At 43.8% G+C, this 21,046-nt stretch overlaps 1 protein-coding gene across 1 annotated transcript in view; it reads left to right on the forward strand.

Moving 5' to 3' along the window:
• Nucleotides 1-21,046, forward strand: part of DNAH1 (dynein axonemal heavy chain 1) — an 822,394-nt gene that overhangs the window by 385,511 nt on the left and 415,837 nt on the right. The window contains exon 19 of the mRNA XM_086939555.1: nt 9,700-9,898. Within this exon, the coding sequence (XP_086795681.1) occupies nt 9,700-9,898 (199 nt within the window). The remainder of the gene's footprint in view (nt 1-9,699; nt 9,899-21,046) is intronic.

A 21,046-nucleotide genomic window follows, 5' to 3' on the forward strand; every position in this document is an offset into this window, starting at 1 on the left:
ACAATCCTGTATAATCAGTAACCTTACTGCCCAGCAACCAGCCCTCCAAAGCCTTAGTGGCACAATCCACAAAATCAGACCAATCCTGAGACTGAGTTTTCTGGGTATCCCTGAACAGCACCCTGTACTGCTCAGTGGTTAAGCCAAACCCATCTATCAGTGTGTTTTTCAGGACTTGGTAATTGTTAGCATCCTCAGCTCTAGTAGTGAGGAGCTTATCTCTACCTTTGCCTTCAAAGGAGAGCCACAAGACAGCTGCCCACTGACTCTGGGGGACACACTGGACAGTACAGGCCCTCTCCAAAGCAGTTATCCATTTGTGGATATTATCCCCTTGTTTAAAGGGGGGCACTATCTTACTCAGGTGTCTAGTGTCTAAACTCCTGTCCTTCTCTTGAGGTAAAATGCTGCCACCAGTGGGGTCTACCCCACTCAATTTCTGCTCTCTAGCAAAGGCAAGTCTCTCTTTGGACAGGGCAAGTTCTTCCCTTTCAATCCTCAGATTGACTTCCCTCATCTTAGCTTCATGCTCTCTTCTCTGAGGGGATGTCATCCCTCTGTGAGAAGAGGTCTGAGAGCCATTGGTTCGAATGGATCTGTTAGAGCCTCTGGATAGAGACCTAACTCGTCCATTCCCAATGTTAAGTCTGCCTGAGAGTGGCCCTGGGGGTCCCCCAAATCCATTCTCATGCCTACTTAAGTTGGTCCTGGTGAGTCTACTGACTTCTACCTGACCCTTGTCTGCCTCATCCCCTGACAACTCCTGATCCTCCTCCTCGCCTTCACTAACTGTTCCATTGAGATGGAGGTCAGGGTCCCCAAGGGTTCCCTCTAAGGGGGGCATGTTCCCATCTGGATTAGAAGGATCTGTGTTGGCAGTCCTTCTGGCATCATAAGTCTCTAAGAGACCAATCAGAAAGGGAATTGTAGGGTTAGAACCCTGTTTTAGCTTCCTGGAGGTACATATCTGTCTCATCTCCTGGAAGCTAAGAGCTGCATATCTTGAGACGACCTGTGGAGGGTCAACTGACACAAGGGGGGCCTCTGAGTTCCCTCCTTTGTCTGACATGCTTTTCTAGTGAGGTGTAAGTGGTGCACTTACCTACACTATTTGTTTGCCTACTGATCCCTTGCTAAGAGTTGTAGTCAGGGTGTGCTAGGCCCTGTTGAACTACAACTGCTGGTTCAGTAGAACTCAGAGTATTTTAAGCTAAGTTATATGTACCTGGGTACTTAAGTGATCTTTCACAATGATATTCTTAGGATACGTGTGGTAAAACAACAGCAAGCTCAAATCCCAACCGCTGCTCACCAATGTGAGAAGTTGGCCTGATATGTAGTGCTCACTATTCTAGTGATCCCTGTGTATCATTCCAAACGACCCTTATTGATGATTGGTTGTAAGTCAACCTTTGGACCAGCTATCCTAGTAGCATGGACAAGAGCAGTCTTTAGGCTAAACTCTAGAGGGCGTGTTAAGCCAGCTGTTATACCATCACATATACCCCTTGAACACCAAGTGAAAGGGCACCACACAAGTTGTTATGAAAATAAAGTATATTTATTTAGAAAACACCAGCCCTGGACTCTTTATGAGGACAGGGCGCTAAGCACAATACAAAGCTCTTAAAGAAATACTGAAAGTCGCACAATTTACGCAAATGCCCGAGGGGCACGAAAAACCATATACTCTAAAAGTGGAATGCGAAATACTAGCAGGTAAGTAACTAGTCTCAAAGGCTTTAGGATCGCTAGGACTGGACTACTGAACCTTCATATTATGAGCAGGAGGCCTAGGGAGATCGGGTGCAGAGTGTGCACTCTCACGCGGGATACGGGACAAAGTCTATGGATGCTAGATTTCGTAAAGTTAGTGTTATCGGACGAATCCGACTAGGTAGAGCTGAAACGAAAAAGAATCTGGACCTTTGGATAGTTAAGCTATGCTGGAGCACCAACATGCTCAGGTTACCTAGCCCAGGGGCTGCGGCTGCATAGGTCTGGAAAGACGTCGGGAATCCTCGTTGCAGTCTGTGGAGCCTGAAAGAAGAAGTTGCTGGCAGGCGACCAGTGATGAAGTTCGACGTGATCCAAGCCTGGATCGGTGATGGAGGATACCTGTAAGCAGAGGGGACCAAGTTCTGAATCACTAGCCAGTGATTAGATGGGCACCAGGATAGCACCGGACGAAGTCACCTCGACCAGGAGGCGTTGTCGGCGACCAGGATGGAGGTGCGAGCTGTCCCACGAAGGTATCTGCTGTCGACGTCGCTGGACCCAGGATTGGGGCAACAAGTCTTGGCAAATGCAAGCCCACGCGGTGGACACAAAATGGCGTCTGTAGTGGACCAGGAGGGTCCGGGGTGCTCCTCTGTTGGAGGGGAGCAAGGGCCAGTCTGGAGCAACCAGACCAGCGGTGTTGTCGTCGGGGTGCGTCGTCAGGAGGGCCACAAGCCAGCAGCCAAGTAGCCGGACAACGCGGTGAGCAGCAAAGAGCAGAAGGGCCCCACGCAGATCTGGTGGATGCTGGGGGGCTGGACTTCGGTGCTGGAGCTGCTCAGGGTTAGGGCTTATCAAACCCCAAAGCACTCACTCGAGGATCCCTCGGCGGTCGTGCTGGATAAGCGTTGTGCAGTTCTGAAGATGGCCTGTTCCTCGAGGTCTCGTCACACCCACGGATCTCAGCTGAGCTGAAGATGTAGGTAGAGGTCAGAGGTGCCAGGGAAGCCGGGTCTCGTCGTGCTGGTCAGTCGGATTCTGGAGGAAGGACGTGCAGCAAACCGCAGTGTTCTTAGTTGGTGCCCGCAGATGCAGGGTGACTACTCCTTAGTCACAAGGGAGAAATCTTGAGAAGAAGTCGAGAGTTCCTTTTGTAGAAAGTAGTTTCAGGATTCAAAGATGATCTAATTTGGAAGGGTCCCCGCTCCCACCTTTATACTAAAGAAAGGGGCTGGTACGGGACTAGGTCCTGCCCATAGGTGGGACCAGGAAGGGGGGTGGTTACACCCCTCTCCCATGCCGGACTTTCCCCAGCTCAGGGGCTGGTGTGCCCCTGGAACTGGTTCAAACTGGCAGATGCACAGTGAGCACCGGGGTGCCACTTGCAGTTACCTTCCTATTCAGCCCTGCCTACCCAGGATACACAAAACCCTGTCTGGGATGGTGCTAGCACCTCCCCCGACAGGAAACCCTTTGTCCAAGCTCTCCTCGCTGGAAGGACTCCCAGCAGCAGGAGGTCAGACTTGCGTCTGTGGTGGCAGCATCCATTTTGTGATGCTGAGGCTCGAGTTAACTTTAACCGGGGTTCACAGTTACATACATGTTGTGTCCCTTTAGAAGGGTGGAATGCTAACCCCGTCGCCAGAATTGGCGAGGGGTTATTATTCCAATTCGTATGACACCTTACTCGACATGTTTTGATAAAGCGATACCAGAGTTGGCATATAACCGCAAGGATTATAATGCACTTAAGAGTATATGGTATGCGTTATCATGGAACAGCTATTAGGACTTGGTTCCGCAAGCTGCAAACGGGCTCAGCTAATGCCAGAGCACCATCTCACATGATTCCAAGCACTCTGCCTTCAGGATTGTCAAGACCTGCCATAGGAGTGACTGATAGGAATCTATGTGTCCATTTTAGGGTTAGATATAGGTATACTATATCTAAAGCAAAGGGTGATTACACCACCTTGCCCCAGCTGTCGTGCAAACAGTTGTGTCAGATTTAGATGGCCAGCCAGGGGTGGCATAATACATGCTGCAGCCCCTGGTAGGCCATGGGTACACCTATGCCCTGAGTTTCAGGGTCTGATAAGGTGGCCCAGTACCAATTGGTAAATGCACCTAAGGTACACATGTCAATTTAGTGAGAGAACAGCAAGGCTGTGGGTCTGATTAGCAGGCCCACAGCCAGAGAAGTTGTAAACCAGTGAAGCAAAAAGCAAAAATCTGGGGTGATCATAGGATTGCAGACCCTACTCTCCTACAGGCGGGGAGGGCGGTTGTTTCCACTTTCGGGCCTAGCCACAACCCGATTGCCCTTAAGGCGCTCACGGTTACGACCGTGAATTAGTCTGGCGGTTGAGGGGATTGATCTAGTTTGGATGGGTACTGATAGTTTGGCATTGGGGCCTATTCTAGGGGGGGTGGTAGAGGGTATTGTTGGGGTTGTTCTGTTTTTTTGGCAAAGGCTAACGCAGAAACAGGTGGGAAATACTATGCCAGATGTTTTGAAGGTTAGTTGGGGAGACTCCACCACTCACGATACCACAGAACAGCGACAGGAACTGAACTACGAACTATGGGACAATGGCTAGTGTAAATGAAGTGAGATGTATAATCTGGAATGTGCGGGGGCTGCACTCAATGGCACGAAGACACAAAGTACACGCCTATTTGGACCGTCGAGGGGTACACATTGCTATGCTGCAGGAGACACATATCACGAAGCCGGAAGGGCTATCGCTGCAAAAAAGATGGAGGGGCCAGATATTTAACAGCGCTTACTCAGCGTTTGCTAGGGGGGCTTTGATATGGATCAGGGCGGGAGTCCCGTTCCAGGCGACCAGGCACATAATAGACCCTGAGGGACGATATGTGGCAGTGGAGGGCAGGTTGCGAGGCAGGGACATTATACTGTGTAGCATTTACGCACCAAACACTGACCAGGTGTCCTTTTTCACTAGTCTATCGGGGTCCCTGACACACTTCCTAAAAGGCCCGATCCTAATTGGGGGTGACTTCAACTCAGTAGCGGACACGACACTGGATAGATCCCACCCGCCTTTGGCAGATTCCCCCGTTCACCGCCTCACAAAAGGAAGACTAGCTTGGCAGGAGCGATGGGGTTTGGTGGACGCATGGCGCATGCAACACCCTGCGGAGTTAGATTACTCGTTCTTCTCGAGCCTCCACGACCTACATGTCCGAATTGACACAATATTGTGCTCCCGGGAGACCGTGCAGACGGTGATAAGGACCGAATACCTGACCAGGACAATCTCGGACCATAATCCGTTGCTGATTGGACTGGGCTGGGTCTCAGAGGTATCGCGGGTCCCGACCTGGAGACTGCACCCCGAGACATTGGAGGATCCGCTTTTTCACGCGGAACTAGAGGAGGGAATCAACCAATACTTAGTGGAAAACGAGGGGTCCACGACTTCCAGGGCAATGGAGTGGAACGCTTTTAAAGTTGTTGTTTAGGGGACAGTGCATAGGGAAACATGCGGGCGCGCGAAGGGTACTGTTGGAGGATCTACGAAAGGCGGACTCTACACTGAGAGACACTGAGCGGGCTAGACCGGGGCGCCCTGACTTATAGGAAGAGGTCAATTCAGCTAAGGAGGCAGTGGCAGTAGAGGTGGAACGCCTCCGCAGCTTCGATCATAAGGCATACATGCTTCGGGCCCATGTTGAGGGGGACAAGGCTGGAGCATTACTTTCGTGGCTAGCCAATCCTGCCAGGCGTAGCTCTCCGATACTAGCTATCGAAGGAGCAGAGGGACAAATGCAATACTCCCAGATGGAGATACTGGCCTGTTTTCAGAGCTGTTACACGACCCTTTATAGCAGTGCGCTAGTGGGGCAGGAGGACGACATACACGCCTTTCTTGGAGGTCTTCAGTTACCACACTTGGAGGAGGAACAGGCGACCAAACTAGGAAGGGATATAGAACTGGGTGAGATTAGAGGGGCAATTAAACGAATGGCTCGTAACAAAACGCCGGGCCTAGACGGTCTACCCATTGAATTTTACAGTACATATATAGACCTATTGGCGCCTAGGCTACAGACGGTGTATAATGAGGCTAGGAAGACCGGTCAACTGCCCCAATCCATGCGAGAGGCCTTAATGATTCCACTACTAAAACCAGGGAGGGAGAGCGAACACCCAGCTTCTTATAGGCCGTTGTCCATGTTGACCACGGACTACAAAATATTAAGTTCCATACTGGCAGAGAGGCTCCTATAGCACATGCCCGACCTAGTCCACGAGGACCAGTCGGGATTTATCCCTGCTCGGAGCACGACAATAAATATAAGGAGACTCTCACGTTTGGTGGAAAGGCCACACATGGAAGCCCAGACTCCCCTGGTCTTGTCAATAGATATAGAGAAGGCGTTTGATAGCCTGGAGTGGGTTTATTTATATAGGGCCATGGGGCATTTTGGACTGGGGGAAGGATATATCAAATGGACGCAAGTACTGTATACGGCAGCGGTGGCTAGAGTGAGGATAGGGCCTCTTGTTTCACACCAGTATCCGGTGAAGAGAGGTACCCGGCAAGGCTGCTCCCTGTCCCCCCTTTTGTTCGCCCTGGCGATCGAACCCCTTGAGGCTGAAGCCGGCACGGGTAACCATTTTCGGGGAATAGATAGTAGAGGAGGGCAACAATTAATCTCCTTATACGCGGATGACCTGTTATTATTTCTGGAAAACGGGATGGAAGCATTGAAGGGTGCGGAACGCTTACTGGAGCGATTCGGAGAATTATCAGGAGTGAAGGTCAACTGGTCGAAAACCTGCTTGTTCCCCCTGAGACGGAACACAGCACGGCCCGACCACGGTCTAGAGCTTAGGTGGGAGCCTGTTTGCTTGAAATATTTAGGGGTATATATCTACCACATGGCGACGGATGTACTAGAGGGCAACATAGGCAGATGCATACGAGCCCTGAAGGGCTGTATGGCCTTTTGGGCCACGCTGCCGCTGACAGTCACGGGGCGCATTTCATTAATGAAAAAGATCGCCCTGCCGCGCCTCCTTTATTTTTTTCGTACCCTCCCTGTTTGGATTCCTCGATCCCTGTTTTCTCAACTGAAATCCCAGATGACCTCCTTCATATGGGGGACGGGCAGACGTAGGATTGCACTGGCGACACTCTCCCGCCCGAAGGATGAGGGTGGTCTAGCGGCACCCGATTTTGAACTCTACTATTTGGCTGCACAACTGCAGATATTGACACAGGAGGTGGCGAGAGTATACCGCGTTCCGGAGAGTGAGAGGGCTAAGGGCACCCCACGCCTTGTTTTAGCTTATATAGCTTTGCAGAAGAGAATAGCACGGGGGATCTGACACCCGAGGAACGGACGTTCAAACTTTGCTGGGATCGATCTCGGCGTCGGGCGGGAGAGCAACACCCATATGCCCCGGAGATACCCTTAGGTATGCTAACAGCACTCCCCCACGGTGGGGACTGGTCCCAACTGCAGAGCTGGGAAGAAGCAGGAGTACAAATGGTAGGCGACCTCTACGAGGATGGGGCACTGGTTCCGTATCTGGAGGTACAAGAAAAATATGAGCTGCCGAGGGGAGGATACTTGTTGCACGCCGCAGTGACTAGGGCCATTCAAGCGCCCTGGAGGGAAGTTCTTGTAGAGCCAAAGACAGCTATGGCCTGCCAATATACCATGATGGCAGCCAGAACCTATAAAGCAGTGACTTGTTTGTATTCGAGAATGCTGCGGGAAAATTTGCCACCTCTGTCGGCGCTGAAGGCCAAATGGGAAGCAGACCTAGATAGAGAGATCCCAGAAACGACTTGGGCCGGTTTAGTGAGACGAGCCAGAAACAGCACGAGAAATGCGCGCTTTCAGCAGATCCATTTTTATGTGCTGCACAGGGCTTATTTAACACCGGGGAAAATTAAGAAATACTTTGAAACAGAAGAGGCGGGATGCCCGAGATGTGCTTTCGAGGGAGCGGAGCTGGAACACATGTTAGGGTCCTGCCCTGGTCTCCGAGAATACTGGGAGGCGGTGGGTGACACGTTAAAGGAGGTGACGGAGAGGACATTGCAATATGATATAGCAGTTTGTTTGTTGCACTGGTTCCCCCACACGCCTAAAAACAAAACTACGAGTAAATTTATAGACATGGGCCTGTTGGTAGCCAAAAGGGAAATCACAAGACACTGGAAGGCGAGAGTGGGTCCCACACACAAAGATGGACCAGTGAGTTCTTGAAATGGGCCGCTTGTGATAGTACACACAGATACCAGATGGCTCGCCGTAAACCAACTGATAGGGCATTGGACACGGCGGCGGCTTGGGAGTCACTGGTCCAAGCCCTGAGAGACAGCGCACTACAGGGGGAAGAGGCGGAACTAGAGGACATTGGGGAAGGCCCTAGCACAGTACAGGGGACATCGCAAAACTAGGTAGACACTGGACGGTGACTCCTGATTGAACCCATAGAAGAGGAAGTGGTGAATACTCCTGAGTGGGTGGTGGACACCTGGGAAGGGGGGGGGGGGAGTTGGGGACATTTTACAGGGGTTCGGGGAGTTTATAGAGTGGAACTACAGAAAAGCAGACAAGCACATAATTAAGAGGGAGGGTTACACCGACTACATATTACCAGGCATTGGAAAGTTTCTTGTTTCTCGCCGCCTGACCTCCGGGTTGTGGGCTTCAAGGCTGTGTAAGGATGCGGACGCAAACGGACGAAAGAGAGAATTCAGAGAAGTAACCCTGTGTGACAAATGTCATTCTGCAAATCTGCAATAAAAATTATGTTTAAAAAAAAAAAAAACAATATTCATGAGGCAGGTCTCAATTTGCGACCCATTGGGAATGGCCAAATTCACAGGGATGGTGGCCTGCGGTTTCTATGATTGCTTTTTCAATAAAGCATTTTTTTTGTAATGCAGCCCATTTTCCTCAAAGGGAAACGGGATGCATTTCAAAAACAAAAAAGAAAAGTTTTCTTTTCATCTTTTTTAAGAGCAGGCAGTGGTGGGTGGGACCACTGTCTGTTAACAAAAATGTTTGTGCCCACATTCATAAAAAGGAAGTGGTCCTTTGGGGACCCCTTCACATTTACGAATGGGTTACCACCAATTTGATGTTGATGGTAAAATGCGAATATTTTGGGACTGCATTCTGGTCTCAAAACATTCATACATCCCCCTGCAACTTGATGTTAGGAAGGGACGCTCTTAACATGCTGCTTCCTAATACTGACTCGAAAACCCTATTTTACGATTTGGTAAATTTCAGGCTTACCGACCGGTATTGAGCCATTTCTGATGTAGGGGATGATTCTGTAAATACCAAATTGGTGTTTACCGATTCGGTATTTACCGAATCATTATTTACAGATTTGGTATTTAAAGAATCGGTAAATGGCATGTAGGAAGCATTTTTAAGAGTGCTTATGTGCTGTAAGCATTCATTATTTACCACCAACTATTAGTTGGTGGTAAATACCGAATACCTTTGAAAATGCAAATCTGTGCATTTTCAACAGTGCCATGTGGCAGACATACATGCCCTTAGGGCATGTATTTGTGCCACATGTGCACACAATCACTATTCAGAGCTGCAACAGGGTGTCAATGTGACAACCTGCCAACCTTGAATGTTTCCCTATTTTACCGACATTCATTCCTATGGGCCTCCAGGCCCCTAGGAATGAATGGGAATTACTGAATCGGTAAATACCGAATCGTACCAATTCAGTAATACTTACCGAATTTTTATCTACATAGCATTTACCGATTCTAAAATACCGAATCAGTAAAATTCGGTATTTTAGAATCAGTACATTTTCATTACCTACATCTAGCCCTAGATCACTTAACAGCAAAGTGAAAAAAAGTTAAGAAAAATCATATATTTTATAAAGTGAGCAGTGGATGACATTTCTCTTCTTTATGTGCTGTTTGTAATTGAATCTTTCCTTGCTCTCAGTTTGACTCGTTGAACAAGTTGGTGAAAGAATTCCAACCATATAAGGACCTATGGACCACTGTCTCAGACTGGATGCGGTGGTTCGAGAGCTGGATGAATGACCCACTTTCTAGTATTGATGCTGAACAACTAGAAAAGAATGTTACAGAATCCTATAAAACTCTACACAAGTGTGTAAAACAATTCAAAGACATCCCAGGTAAAAGCATAACTCAAATCCTTTATTTTTTTCCAATGTAGCTTGATAGCAGATAAAGTGTTCTCTGTAATAATGCTGAATATTATTCTAATGTGTGTCTTAGAATCTAAACTCAAATGTAATTCTGTACATTTAAGAATTTATACTGCTCTGAGTGGATTGCATCTTTCAAGGAGAAAGTACTGCTTGTGTAAGGAAATGCTAATGAGTTTTAAAACCGGAACCTGCGTAATAAATTGTGTAAGTGAAAACCGGTGTATGAAAGTGTACATGGGTTTTGAGATTTTGACAGAGACAACATTGGTGATTCTTTCTTGCTACCTTCTCAACTAGCTTGAAGTTACCTAGTCTGGAAGGTAAGACCATAAGGGTTATCTAACGGGATACTGTCTCTTTAAAAAGGTTTTGGTCAGTTCCTGTGTGATCATCCCTCGACTTGACCAAACCCTGGTCCCTTTGTCAACAACTGTCCATATAAAATCCCTGTGTTTTTGCCTAGCTGACAGGACATTTCTTTGGGGTTCCATTTATTTGGGTGACTGCCCCTCAGAAATGCTGGGTATCATGCTTGAATAACCTACTTCCAGTGAGTTCCTGTCAGTTCTATGCTAGAATTCATTTGAGGTTGCTGAGGAACCTTTTCTGTAGGATACCATGGATTTTGTAGCGAGATGAATGGTGTCTTAGTAGATACCTAATCAGTAACACCACTCAGTACTGCCTAGAAGCTCATGTCCACTGTCTACAGCCTCTCTAGTCCATCGACTAGGGATTTTCTAGTGCATCCTCCTGCAAGTTCCTCTTAAGGGCATAATATAGTTCCAGATGAGGTATTTCAACCAGATAAGGGTTTTTGAATACAACAATGGTGTGTTTCGTTCTTGGAAATCCCCAAAACAGTATCAAGACATCTTGGTGCACATCAGACTCCTAGAGCCAAATCTTCTAAAAAAGGTTAATGTGCCTTTTGGCTACAACCCTTGTTATTGATGCTGAATTTCAACATGGTTGTTCGGCCTCTGTTTGCTCTAATATATATTCAGGAATAGTTTAGAATGTTCTGATCTACTTTTGAAGTCATTTTGTGTTTTTTTTAAAGTTTGAGTTTATTAAGAAACAAAGCGGAAAATGAAAAAACAGTAGAATGGTAAACTAACACATCTTACACAATCAAAAGATAAAAGGGTAATCGATATACAAAACATATGGAAATAAGTGACGAATGTATGCAAGTGATATAAATGGAAATAACATCTTAAGCATAACAGTACTCGGGGAAAGGAACACAATTACAAAAAATATCAATCATAAAGTAATAATTAAGTAACTAGAAAATAGAAGGTAAAGGGGAATTAAGGTGGTTTCTGTACATCTTCTGATCTAGTTTTAGAAGTAGTGCTTGAGGAAGCGACTAAAGATAAGTAAGTGGTCAAGGGAAGCCAAAGAAGGTCTCTTTTGAATGCCAGTGAAATAGGAGAAATGTAATTAGTGTCTAGCCTATGATGGAAACAAACCGCGTTCCACCAAGAGGGAAAAGTGACATTAACAGCTTGTTTCCAATTAGAAGTTATGAGATGAAAAGCAATAGCCAGCAGAAGGTCCAGAAGCTTGCAGTGTTGTGAAGATTGGGGCCAAAGGGGGGGATAGGGTACCCAGGAAGATGTGAACAGAAGAAAAAGGGACTTGAACGTTAACAAATTTCTGAATTTGGGACCAAACACGTTTCCAAAATTGAAGAAGGGGAGGACATTCAAATAACATATGTTTTAAATCAGCAGCAGGACAAGAACAAGACCAACAAGTAGAGGGTGTATCTGGTGAAAAAGTGGATAGCGTCTTTGGAGAAAATAAGGTTCGGTGATAAATGAAAAAAAGGGTTTGCGTGGTATTAGCAGCTCTAGAAGTCTTATGAATTTTTGACCATATTTTGTCCCAAAGAGGAACAGACCAATCTTGCGAAAAATATTTTTCCCTAGCCGTCTGAACCTTAGTTTTAAGCCTATCCAAAGAAAATTGAAAGGATTTATACAGAAAGGAGGCGGAAGGAGAAAGATTTAATGCAGAGGATATATTTTTATATATAGCAGGTAAGTCATTGGTAGTGGGTAAAGATTGAAGATATTGAAAGAGGGTGGGATAGAGTAAATTATATTGTGAACGAGAAGTTGAAGGCAACCAAAATTGAGATTGAAGATCAGAAAAAGTAAGAGGTTGGTTATCAGATATAAGTTGAGAAATCCATTTTAGACCTTTAAAAAACCAAGACTTCCAATAAATAGAACAATTTCGAATTCGAAAGAGTTTATTATGCCAAGAATGTTAAAGAAGACACAAGAGTTATCAGAAGAAAGCCGACCCTTAACAAAACCTGATTGTTCTGGGCCAATGAGATCAGGTAAAAGTGGGTGCATCGGAAGAGCCAAAATCTTGGCAAAAATTTCGTATTCAGTATTGACCAAAGAGCTTGGTCAGTAATTCTTGCAGTGAGAGTGGCCCTTATCCTACTTAGGGATCAGACATATCAAAGCTTTTTGAAACTTACCATTTGAGGAGCCTGAATCAAGAAAAGATTGAAATAAGAGAAGAAGATTTGGTAAAAGGAGTGAAGCAAAATGATTATAAAACTCAATGGTAAATCCATCTGGACCAGGAGCCTTCCCGCGTCGTAAAATTGAAACTGCATGGGAGATTTCAGCAAGTGAAATGTCAGATTCGAAAGGTCCAAAGTCGACGTGATTGGAAGGAAGAGGAGGTAAAGCTTGAAAATAAGAAAGAAGATCGGCAGAATCCGGAATGGATTCTGGAGTGTAAAGGTTTTTGTAAAAAGCAACAAATTCATTCAGAATATCTTTATCTTTAAATAAAGAATCGCCAGTAGAACTTGCATAGACTCTATTTTCGTTCGTTCTTTCCTTACTTTCAAATAATTGGCCAGTAATTTCCCCATTTTATTTTGACCGCCATTATAACGAGAACTGCTCTTTAATAAAAAATTGGATGCAGCATCAGTAGTTATTTTGTTGAAAGTGAGTTTGGCGTCAATGAGATCTTTCGGAGAGGATTCAGTATTAGAATGATAATACTTATATTCAAGTAGTTTAATTTTAGTGAGTAATTGGCAGGTTGAGTTTCCATGCGTTTTTTTCTTCTGTGAGACAAAGTTAATAATCAAACCTCTAGCAGCCGCTTTGAAAGAGTCCCATACCACAACAAAGGGGGAGTCAGGGATGTGGTAATAGTAAAGAATTCAGTAGCAAAATCGTAAAATTTTTGACGAAAAATGGGATCAAGGAGTAAAGAATTATTAAATCGCCATCTTCCTGGGTGTGGAGAAAAGGGAATGGGATCAATATCAACAAGCACAGCGGCATGATCCGAGATTAAAATAGAACCAATTTCAGAGTGAATGACAAATTGGGCTAAAGATTTACTTAGGAAAAGATAGTCAATACGGGTTTGGGAGTGATGGGAAGGGGAATAAAAACTGTATTCTATAAGGTCAGGGTGACATAATCTCCAAATGTCCACTAAGGCATTGTGATGTATAGCTGTGGTGAATTGAGAATGCATTTTAGATAGAGAGAATGTAACCTTAGAATGTCTGTCTAATATGGGGTCAAGAATTTGATTACAGTCACCACCAAAAATAATATAATCATTATCAAGTGAGTACAGTTTATCAGGGGCATAAACATTAAAAATAACTATAGGGATCTTATCAACAAGTAATTTAACAACTACCCAACGACCATCAACATCACATTCTTGATGAACAATAGAAACATGTAACTTTTTATGGCATAAAATCAGAACGCCATTCTTCTTACCCGCAGCAGGAGAGTTGAATACATGACCCACCCAACATCGCTTCAGCTTTAAGGCTTCAACCTCAGGAATATGGGACTCCTGGAGGAGAGCAATATCTGTTTTTAACAAGGAAGCAGGAAGACAGTGGAACCTTCTTAGTATCAGCACCTAACCTATAATTACTCTAAACATAACATTCCCTTCCTATCAACATAGGGAAATGCATACACACTGATTGACACCCACTGTAACAGTGCTAGTTCCAACAGGAACTCAACAATTTAAACAAAAGCACATGACACCACAGAATATCAACAGTGAATATGAATTAAATAATAACATGAGAGAAAGGCTCCTCAGTTTCAATTTCTTTATTCTGTTGCGAGGTAGAAAATACAGTACAGCCGACGCGTTTCATCCCAGCTTGGGACTTCTTCAGGGCTGTTCAAATACAAACATATAGACATACATTTAAAAGAATGTCCACCACAGTACTGAACATTATAACAAACATACAATTAAAAACAAGGATACACAATCCATTTGCAATCCTACAAACTATGCTACGAAATTAAGTAATAATTAATAAACATACTTCATTTGTTAGAGTTTCATCAACAGTACATTCAGGAGCTATGTGCTACAGAGATCAGGGGCCAGAAGGTCTAAATTCTATAAGTCTGTTGGTTCATAAGAATGAAATTGTAAATATTACCTTTATATGTCTCACAAACTATATGCGGGCAAAATATATGCACTAAGAGGGGTATCAGAGATAAGAAAAGAAATAAGAAAAGCAAGGAATGACAGAATTGTGAATAGGCAACGGCCAGGCCCAATATACGACAAGCTCAGGAAACGAAGTTCAATCAGAGCACCTAAGAAGACACATTTCACGGACCAACTACGATGTACCTACCAATTTAAGTGTAGTGCATCATATTTCCTTAGAGACTGCAATAAAAACACGCTATGCCTCATCTTGGAGTCCTCCACACAAATCTATGAAGAAGGAAGAACAGAATCAGAAAACAAATATATGTATAAAAAATTCAAGGGATGATATTAAAATCCATAACCCCAAAGACATGTCCTTACTATGAGAGAGGAAGTCCAATGTTCTCTGGGCGCAAATATGTAAATAACTCTTGAAAGATTGATTGATTGATTGATTGATTGATTGATTGATTGAAAGATGGAAAAACGGTCTAGCTTCACATGAGATCTTATGAACATCTATGTCCCAATCTATAGGAAAATCAAAAAACGGGTACATGTATAAGAAAATAAATCAACGTTAAGTATAGAATACAACGGCAAAAGGCCACCCCACGATCTTACTTACATTATATAGTCAGGAATTAGATGGCAGATGCACAATGATCCAGTCGATTAGTCCAGTGGTGATGTCACCGAAAAATGAGGGCTTGTGAAGTTACGACCGATTATAAAAATTCTAATGTAGGAGAAGAAAAGAAAATACACATTTAAGACGAGTATCACGTAAATCATGTGATCCTCATTATACTTAATTTAAAGTCCACTGGCGTGAAACCCCCTTAAAAAATGTGGAACCGGGGCTTCTGGTTAGGTATGCTGCAAGGCACAGGAAGCATATTAAAGAAGGAAACTGTGTGCTACTTAAACAAATAAAATCTTACCTAGACAAGTAATTCTTAGTTACATTAGTAATGAAAAGTGAATGCCCCATCAGGCAACACCACCGAGCTCTAATGGGCAAAGAAAGATAAAGGAAGCCTGGCATAAGTATATGGGAATAAATAGGGAAAATTATCCCCAGAGCGCATGAACAAATATAACTAAAGATACGAATCTCGAGTTGTCCATATGCAAATATCCAGTAATCAAAAATAGAATGGACACTTGTTTCTACAAAACCATTGGTTTGTATTCGAAAACCCTCATAGACATCCTGGTATTGTCGTTTGCGGTGGATCTTTTCTCCGCCTCATCAGGAGTCATGGCGTATTCATCGGGTGATCGATTGACGTGCTGGGTGTCTGCCTCACCTGAGGCTACCTGTGGTACAAGTAGAAGTGTCCAGAGATCAAAAGAATATATGTGAAGGAATAGACTAAAAATAGTGTCTAATCAAAAAAAGGTTATTTATTCTGGATAGTTTAGGCACTATGGTTAAAAAGGGATTGCGATATGTAGGTGGTCAAGTTACTGGACTACCATATCTCTTGAGAGACGTCTCTCAAGAGATATGGTAGTCCAGTAACTTGACCACCTACATATCGCAATCCCTTTTTAACCATAGTGCCTAAACTATCCAGAATAAATAACCTTTTTTTGATTAGACACTATTTTTAGTCTATTCCTTCACATATATTCTTTTGATCTCTGGACACTTCTACTTGTACCACAGGTAGCCTCAGGTGAGGCAGGCACCCAGCACGTCAATCGATCACCCGATGAATACGCCATGACTCCTGATGGGGCAGAGAAAAGATACACCGCAAACGACAATACCAGGATGTCTATGAGGGTTTTCGAATACAAACCAATGGTTTTGTAGAAACAAGTGTCCATTCTTTTTTGATTACTGATCGTTTACTTAGGGGACATGAATGGACTCCTAATCCTCTTCCCTCCCTTTTTTTGATATAAGCCCATATGCAAATATCCCCAGAGCGCATGAAAGAATATAGTAAAAGATACGAATCTCGAGTTGTACTCAAAGAAGGTAATACTAACTCCCTTCTCCAAGTCTCTAACCCAGTTCCCCCCACTCCAATACTCGTAGAGAGGAGCATACAAACCTGGACAGACTTAAAAAGTGTACAAAAACAGTCGCTACAACACCCAGGGCTTCCAGTCTAACGGGAATCACTGTCAAATAGCATCGCTTATCGTAACTAGATAATCATGACCAAAGACACGGTCATCGCGGACGCCAGAGATACTCGGCTCCGTCCTAGACAGACTTAGTAAATGTACAAAGAGAATCGCTACAACAAACAGGGCTCCCAGTTTAGTGGAAATCACTGCCAATAACATTGCTTACCATAACTAAATAATCACGGTCAAAGACGCTGTCGTCACGGGCACCAAAGGTACTGGGGTCCATCCAGCAGCTACAGGAGGCATTGAAGGTGCCGACTTTAAATAGAGCGCTTGTGTGTAAAGGTAATTGAGTACACCTGTAAAGGAGGTCCAAGGCTAAGGTCACGTGACTTTGAAGAACAACGGAGGCGGCCATGTTAACTGGTAGAATTGGGAATTATGACATAAGCCAAAAGTATAAAATGAAGCCTATATACAGATGCATGAATCAATACTGTACAGAAAATACAAATTGAAAGCAAAAGTGAAGTGATGAGATGAATGGAGCAGGGAATTAAGTATATATCCTAAACCCCGAAGGCCATGGGTGACCATGGCCTCATGTCAACAAACATAATCACGTGACTAGATTCATAAAAGGGCGCGGCCATCTTGGAATATCCGAGATGGTCTTTTAGTGTCCAATATATAAGCCATAGACCAATCAAGCCGAAGGTCCACAAAGTGAGAAACAAAGTAAAAGTGGCCAACAGCTGCAGGTCACGTGAATTCGAAGAGCACAGAAGCGACCATGCCAACAGGTCGTTTTGGAAAAATAAGACATAAGCCACATGCACAAAATGGAACCTTTATTGAGAATCAATATTGTGAAGAATAAAGCACAAATCAAGAGCAAACCTAATATAATAGGAAAAATAGAGCAGGGAAATAGGTATATATCCCAAAGCCTAAAGGCCGTGAGTGACTGTTACCTAATGTCAACAAACAAAGTCACATGACTGAATCCTTAAAGAAGCGCGGGCATCTTGGAATGTCCAACATAGTCTTATTGTGTCTGATATATAAGCCATAAACTGATCAGGCCAAAAAGCCCAATACAATAAGACAAGACGATAGATAAAATGTAAATGACCAAAAGCGTTATGACTTTTGCGACAAGGAAAAAATAACTTGTCTAATAGACAGATATAGGGTTTGACCCATGTTATTACTATCTTTGCATAGATACATGCGATAACATTGTCCAATGTCAAACGAAGAACAAAAATAAGTATAATATAATTGCAGGGAAATTGAATTGAGAAATGAATATGCGCCCAAAGTTAAAGGAGCCGTATGTCACTCCGATACCCTAAAAGACACGAGACCCATGTTTTCGCTTACTAGTGACAGTTAAAAGGTGTGACAGAGAATGTCCACAATATCCGACATTTCAACCCAGGTTCATAAAGATGTTGGGAGAATCGCCTTGAGTAAAAGAGGTATAAGAAGAATAGAAACGCTTGAAACGCTAGAAAAATAAGTACATAGAAGGCAATCTGAACAAGTGCAATATATATTGCTGAACAATCCAAATGGCAGATATCATTATACAAACATAATGAGATGTATATGAAGACAATTAGATAAAAATGAATTTTGGAATCCAAGATATATGCATTGCAGTGAACAGAATGTAATCAATAATAATGGACCTTGCTGGAAAACACGATCAGGTATAAAGAAAACAAATATCAGATTTAGTTATAACAAATGGAAAATATTTTTTTACACAATAAATCCAAGTGCTTCTAATACAGATTCAAGCAATCCTAGTACGAAAGCCACATTTGATCAGAAGGTAACCATGGGCCCAACTGATGGAGGAGAGAAAGTCTACAGAAAACAGTTGTCTAGTTCAGTTATAACATATGGAACAAATTCCGCAAAATAAGTCAAGGTTCATCTAACACAGAATTAAACAGTCTCAGTACAGAAGCCACATTTGGACAAGGTGGTTATATGGCAGCAGGTATCCGAACATGTAAAGAACATGATGCATCTCATCATCATTGTTATGACCTAGCTCTACACTCCGTAATTTACATATCCATCCGGCCTCCTTTTTTCTCAGTGTGAGTTCCCGGTTACCACCCCTTGGATGAGCAGGCACATGATCTATTCACATAAACCAAAGATCCTCTTTTGCTGTGTGTTTTTCTTGCATATGGAACGTGAGGGGGTACTTGAGATCCCCATTCCCTTGTGCTCTTACATGTTCTTGTATTCTTCGTTTTAGAGCTCTTTTTGTGCTGCCCACAAAGATTTTATCACAGGGGCAGCCCAAAATATATACCACATATTTGGTGTTGCAGTTTATTAGATGATTAATCTGATATCTGCGTCTGGTGTTAAAGCAGAAGTCTTTGGTTTTGTCTCTCCCTTTTGAACACATGTTACACCCTCGGCATGTGTGAAAGCCTTTGATCCTGGGGGTTAACCAGCATGTTTTTTTTCTCACTTGTAACGTAACTGGGACATAGCATGTTCCTAAGATTTTGTCCTCGTCTGTATGTGACCTTGGGTTTTAAAGTCAAGGTGTTCTGCAGACTCAGTATGTCCGTCAGTAAATGCCAGTGCTTCCTAAGGGTGTTATATACCCTGCTGCTTTCGTCAGTGAATTGTGTTGTAAAGGCAATTGGGGCTTTCTGCGATCTCATATGTGGTTTTGAGGTTAGGGTGGTTTTTCTTGTGACCTTCAATACCTTTTCATGTGCCTTATTCAGTGTTTCAATGGGATAACCCCTCTGCAGGAATCGTTCTTTAGTTTCCCTGATGTTACTGAGGACTGTATTTTCAGTGCTGCAGTTTTGTTGCATCCGAACCATTTCCCCATAAGGGATATTATCAATTACGTGTTGGGGATGCAAACTTTTGAAATGTTTTTAACTTGGCAAGATGAGTTAACACCCATTGCCTCTTAATTGGGTTATTTAAACCTTTAACGTTCCAGTTGATAACCCGAAATGTGAGTAAGTGAAATAGAGTGTGAACAAATATTATGCTTACTAGAGCAAAAATAAAAAATGCTTGAAGGAATTCAGGTAGAGTATAGGTTAGACAAGAAGAAGAGAGAATAAAAATGGAAGGAAGGAAAAAGTGAGATGATAGAAAAACCGAGTAGAAGAGAAGATGAGGAAAGGGCAAAGAAGGACAAAAGAGAGAGGAAAGGAGAAATAGTAAAAGGAAAAAGAAGGAGATAGAGAAAGAGTACATAGTACAAGTCAAATACAGACGACTGAGAGACATACCTACAGATACAAATGAAAAACGGGGGTGTTGACGCCAGAAGACGACGACGACAGCAGCAAGAGAAAACAGCACCGAACATCTGGTGAGATACATCAAGACTTCACAGGACCTTAGGGACAAAAAGGAATGGATTGAAAGGATGCAATACCTGTAGAAAAAGAAAGGAAAGGAAAATTAATATAAGTGGATCAAAAAATCTGGAAAAAGGGGAAAACATGAAGATAAAACGCATATGATGGAATCAAATTATGCAAAACAACATGAAGAATAATAACATATTAACAGTCAATAAAGGAACATAACAAGGAAACACTTATGAACAAATAGGCATAAATAATGAGTTAAGGAACTCTTGAAGTGTCCATGACATCTGCTCCATGATGACGAAGGAACTATTGGAGGGCTGCTGGATCCTCAAATGTTGTAGTCTTGTCTTTGTAGGTAACCTTGAAAAGGCAGGGATGGAGAAGACCAAATCTGGCATTGAGAGCACATAACTGTGGACGAAGATCAAGAAGCTTTTTCCGGCGATCCGCTGTAACTTTGGCCACATCCTGAGAGAGATACAATCGGTGACCTTCCCAGAAGATTTGCTTTTTGAATTTGGCAGCTGCTAAAACTTGTAGGAGGTCTATATATTGTAGAAACAGCATATTAGCACCATGAGGTTTATTAGAAAGTTTCGGACCAAGTCTATGTGCTCTTTGAATGTTGATGGAAGATGAAGCGGAAGAGAAAGGATTGAAAGAAAGCCGTAGGATTGGACCCTTCTGTGTGTTCGGGAAGACCATAAAGGCGGAGATTATTTCTGCGATTACGATTTTCCAAATCCTCTTCCTGCCTCTTAAGAAGTGATATATCCGATTTTAGAGCAGAAATCAGAGAACATGAAGCCTGAAGAGATTCCCTCGTTTGCTCCACAATAAGAACCGGGAATCTAAGGAGCAGGGCCGTACTGGCCACAGCGGGCACCGGGCAATCCCCCGGTGCGCCGCACGGGTGGGGTCCGGTTTTTGGCCCCTGGAAGCCGTTTTTGATTCAGGGCCGTTTTTGCAGAATAGCTGCAAAATCAGCCCTGTACCAAAATCGCCAAAATCGCCAAAATCGGCAAAGAGCTCGACGGCACCTCCAACCCCCCCCTCTCCTGAGTGGGGAGGGGGGGCCGGCCGAGCACTGTGCCAGGGCCAGTTGTTGTTCCCAGTCCGGCCCTGCTAAGGAGGACCATTTATCATGTAAAAA

The sequence above is a fragment of the Lissotriton vulgaris genome, chromosome 9 (genome assembly GCF_964263255.1).
Source record: "Lissotriton vulgaris chromosome 9, aLisVul1.2, whole genome shotgun sequence".
Lineage (NCBI taxonomy): Eukaryota > Metazoa > Chordata > Amphibia > Caudata > Salamandridae > Lissotriton > Lissotriton vulgaris.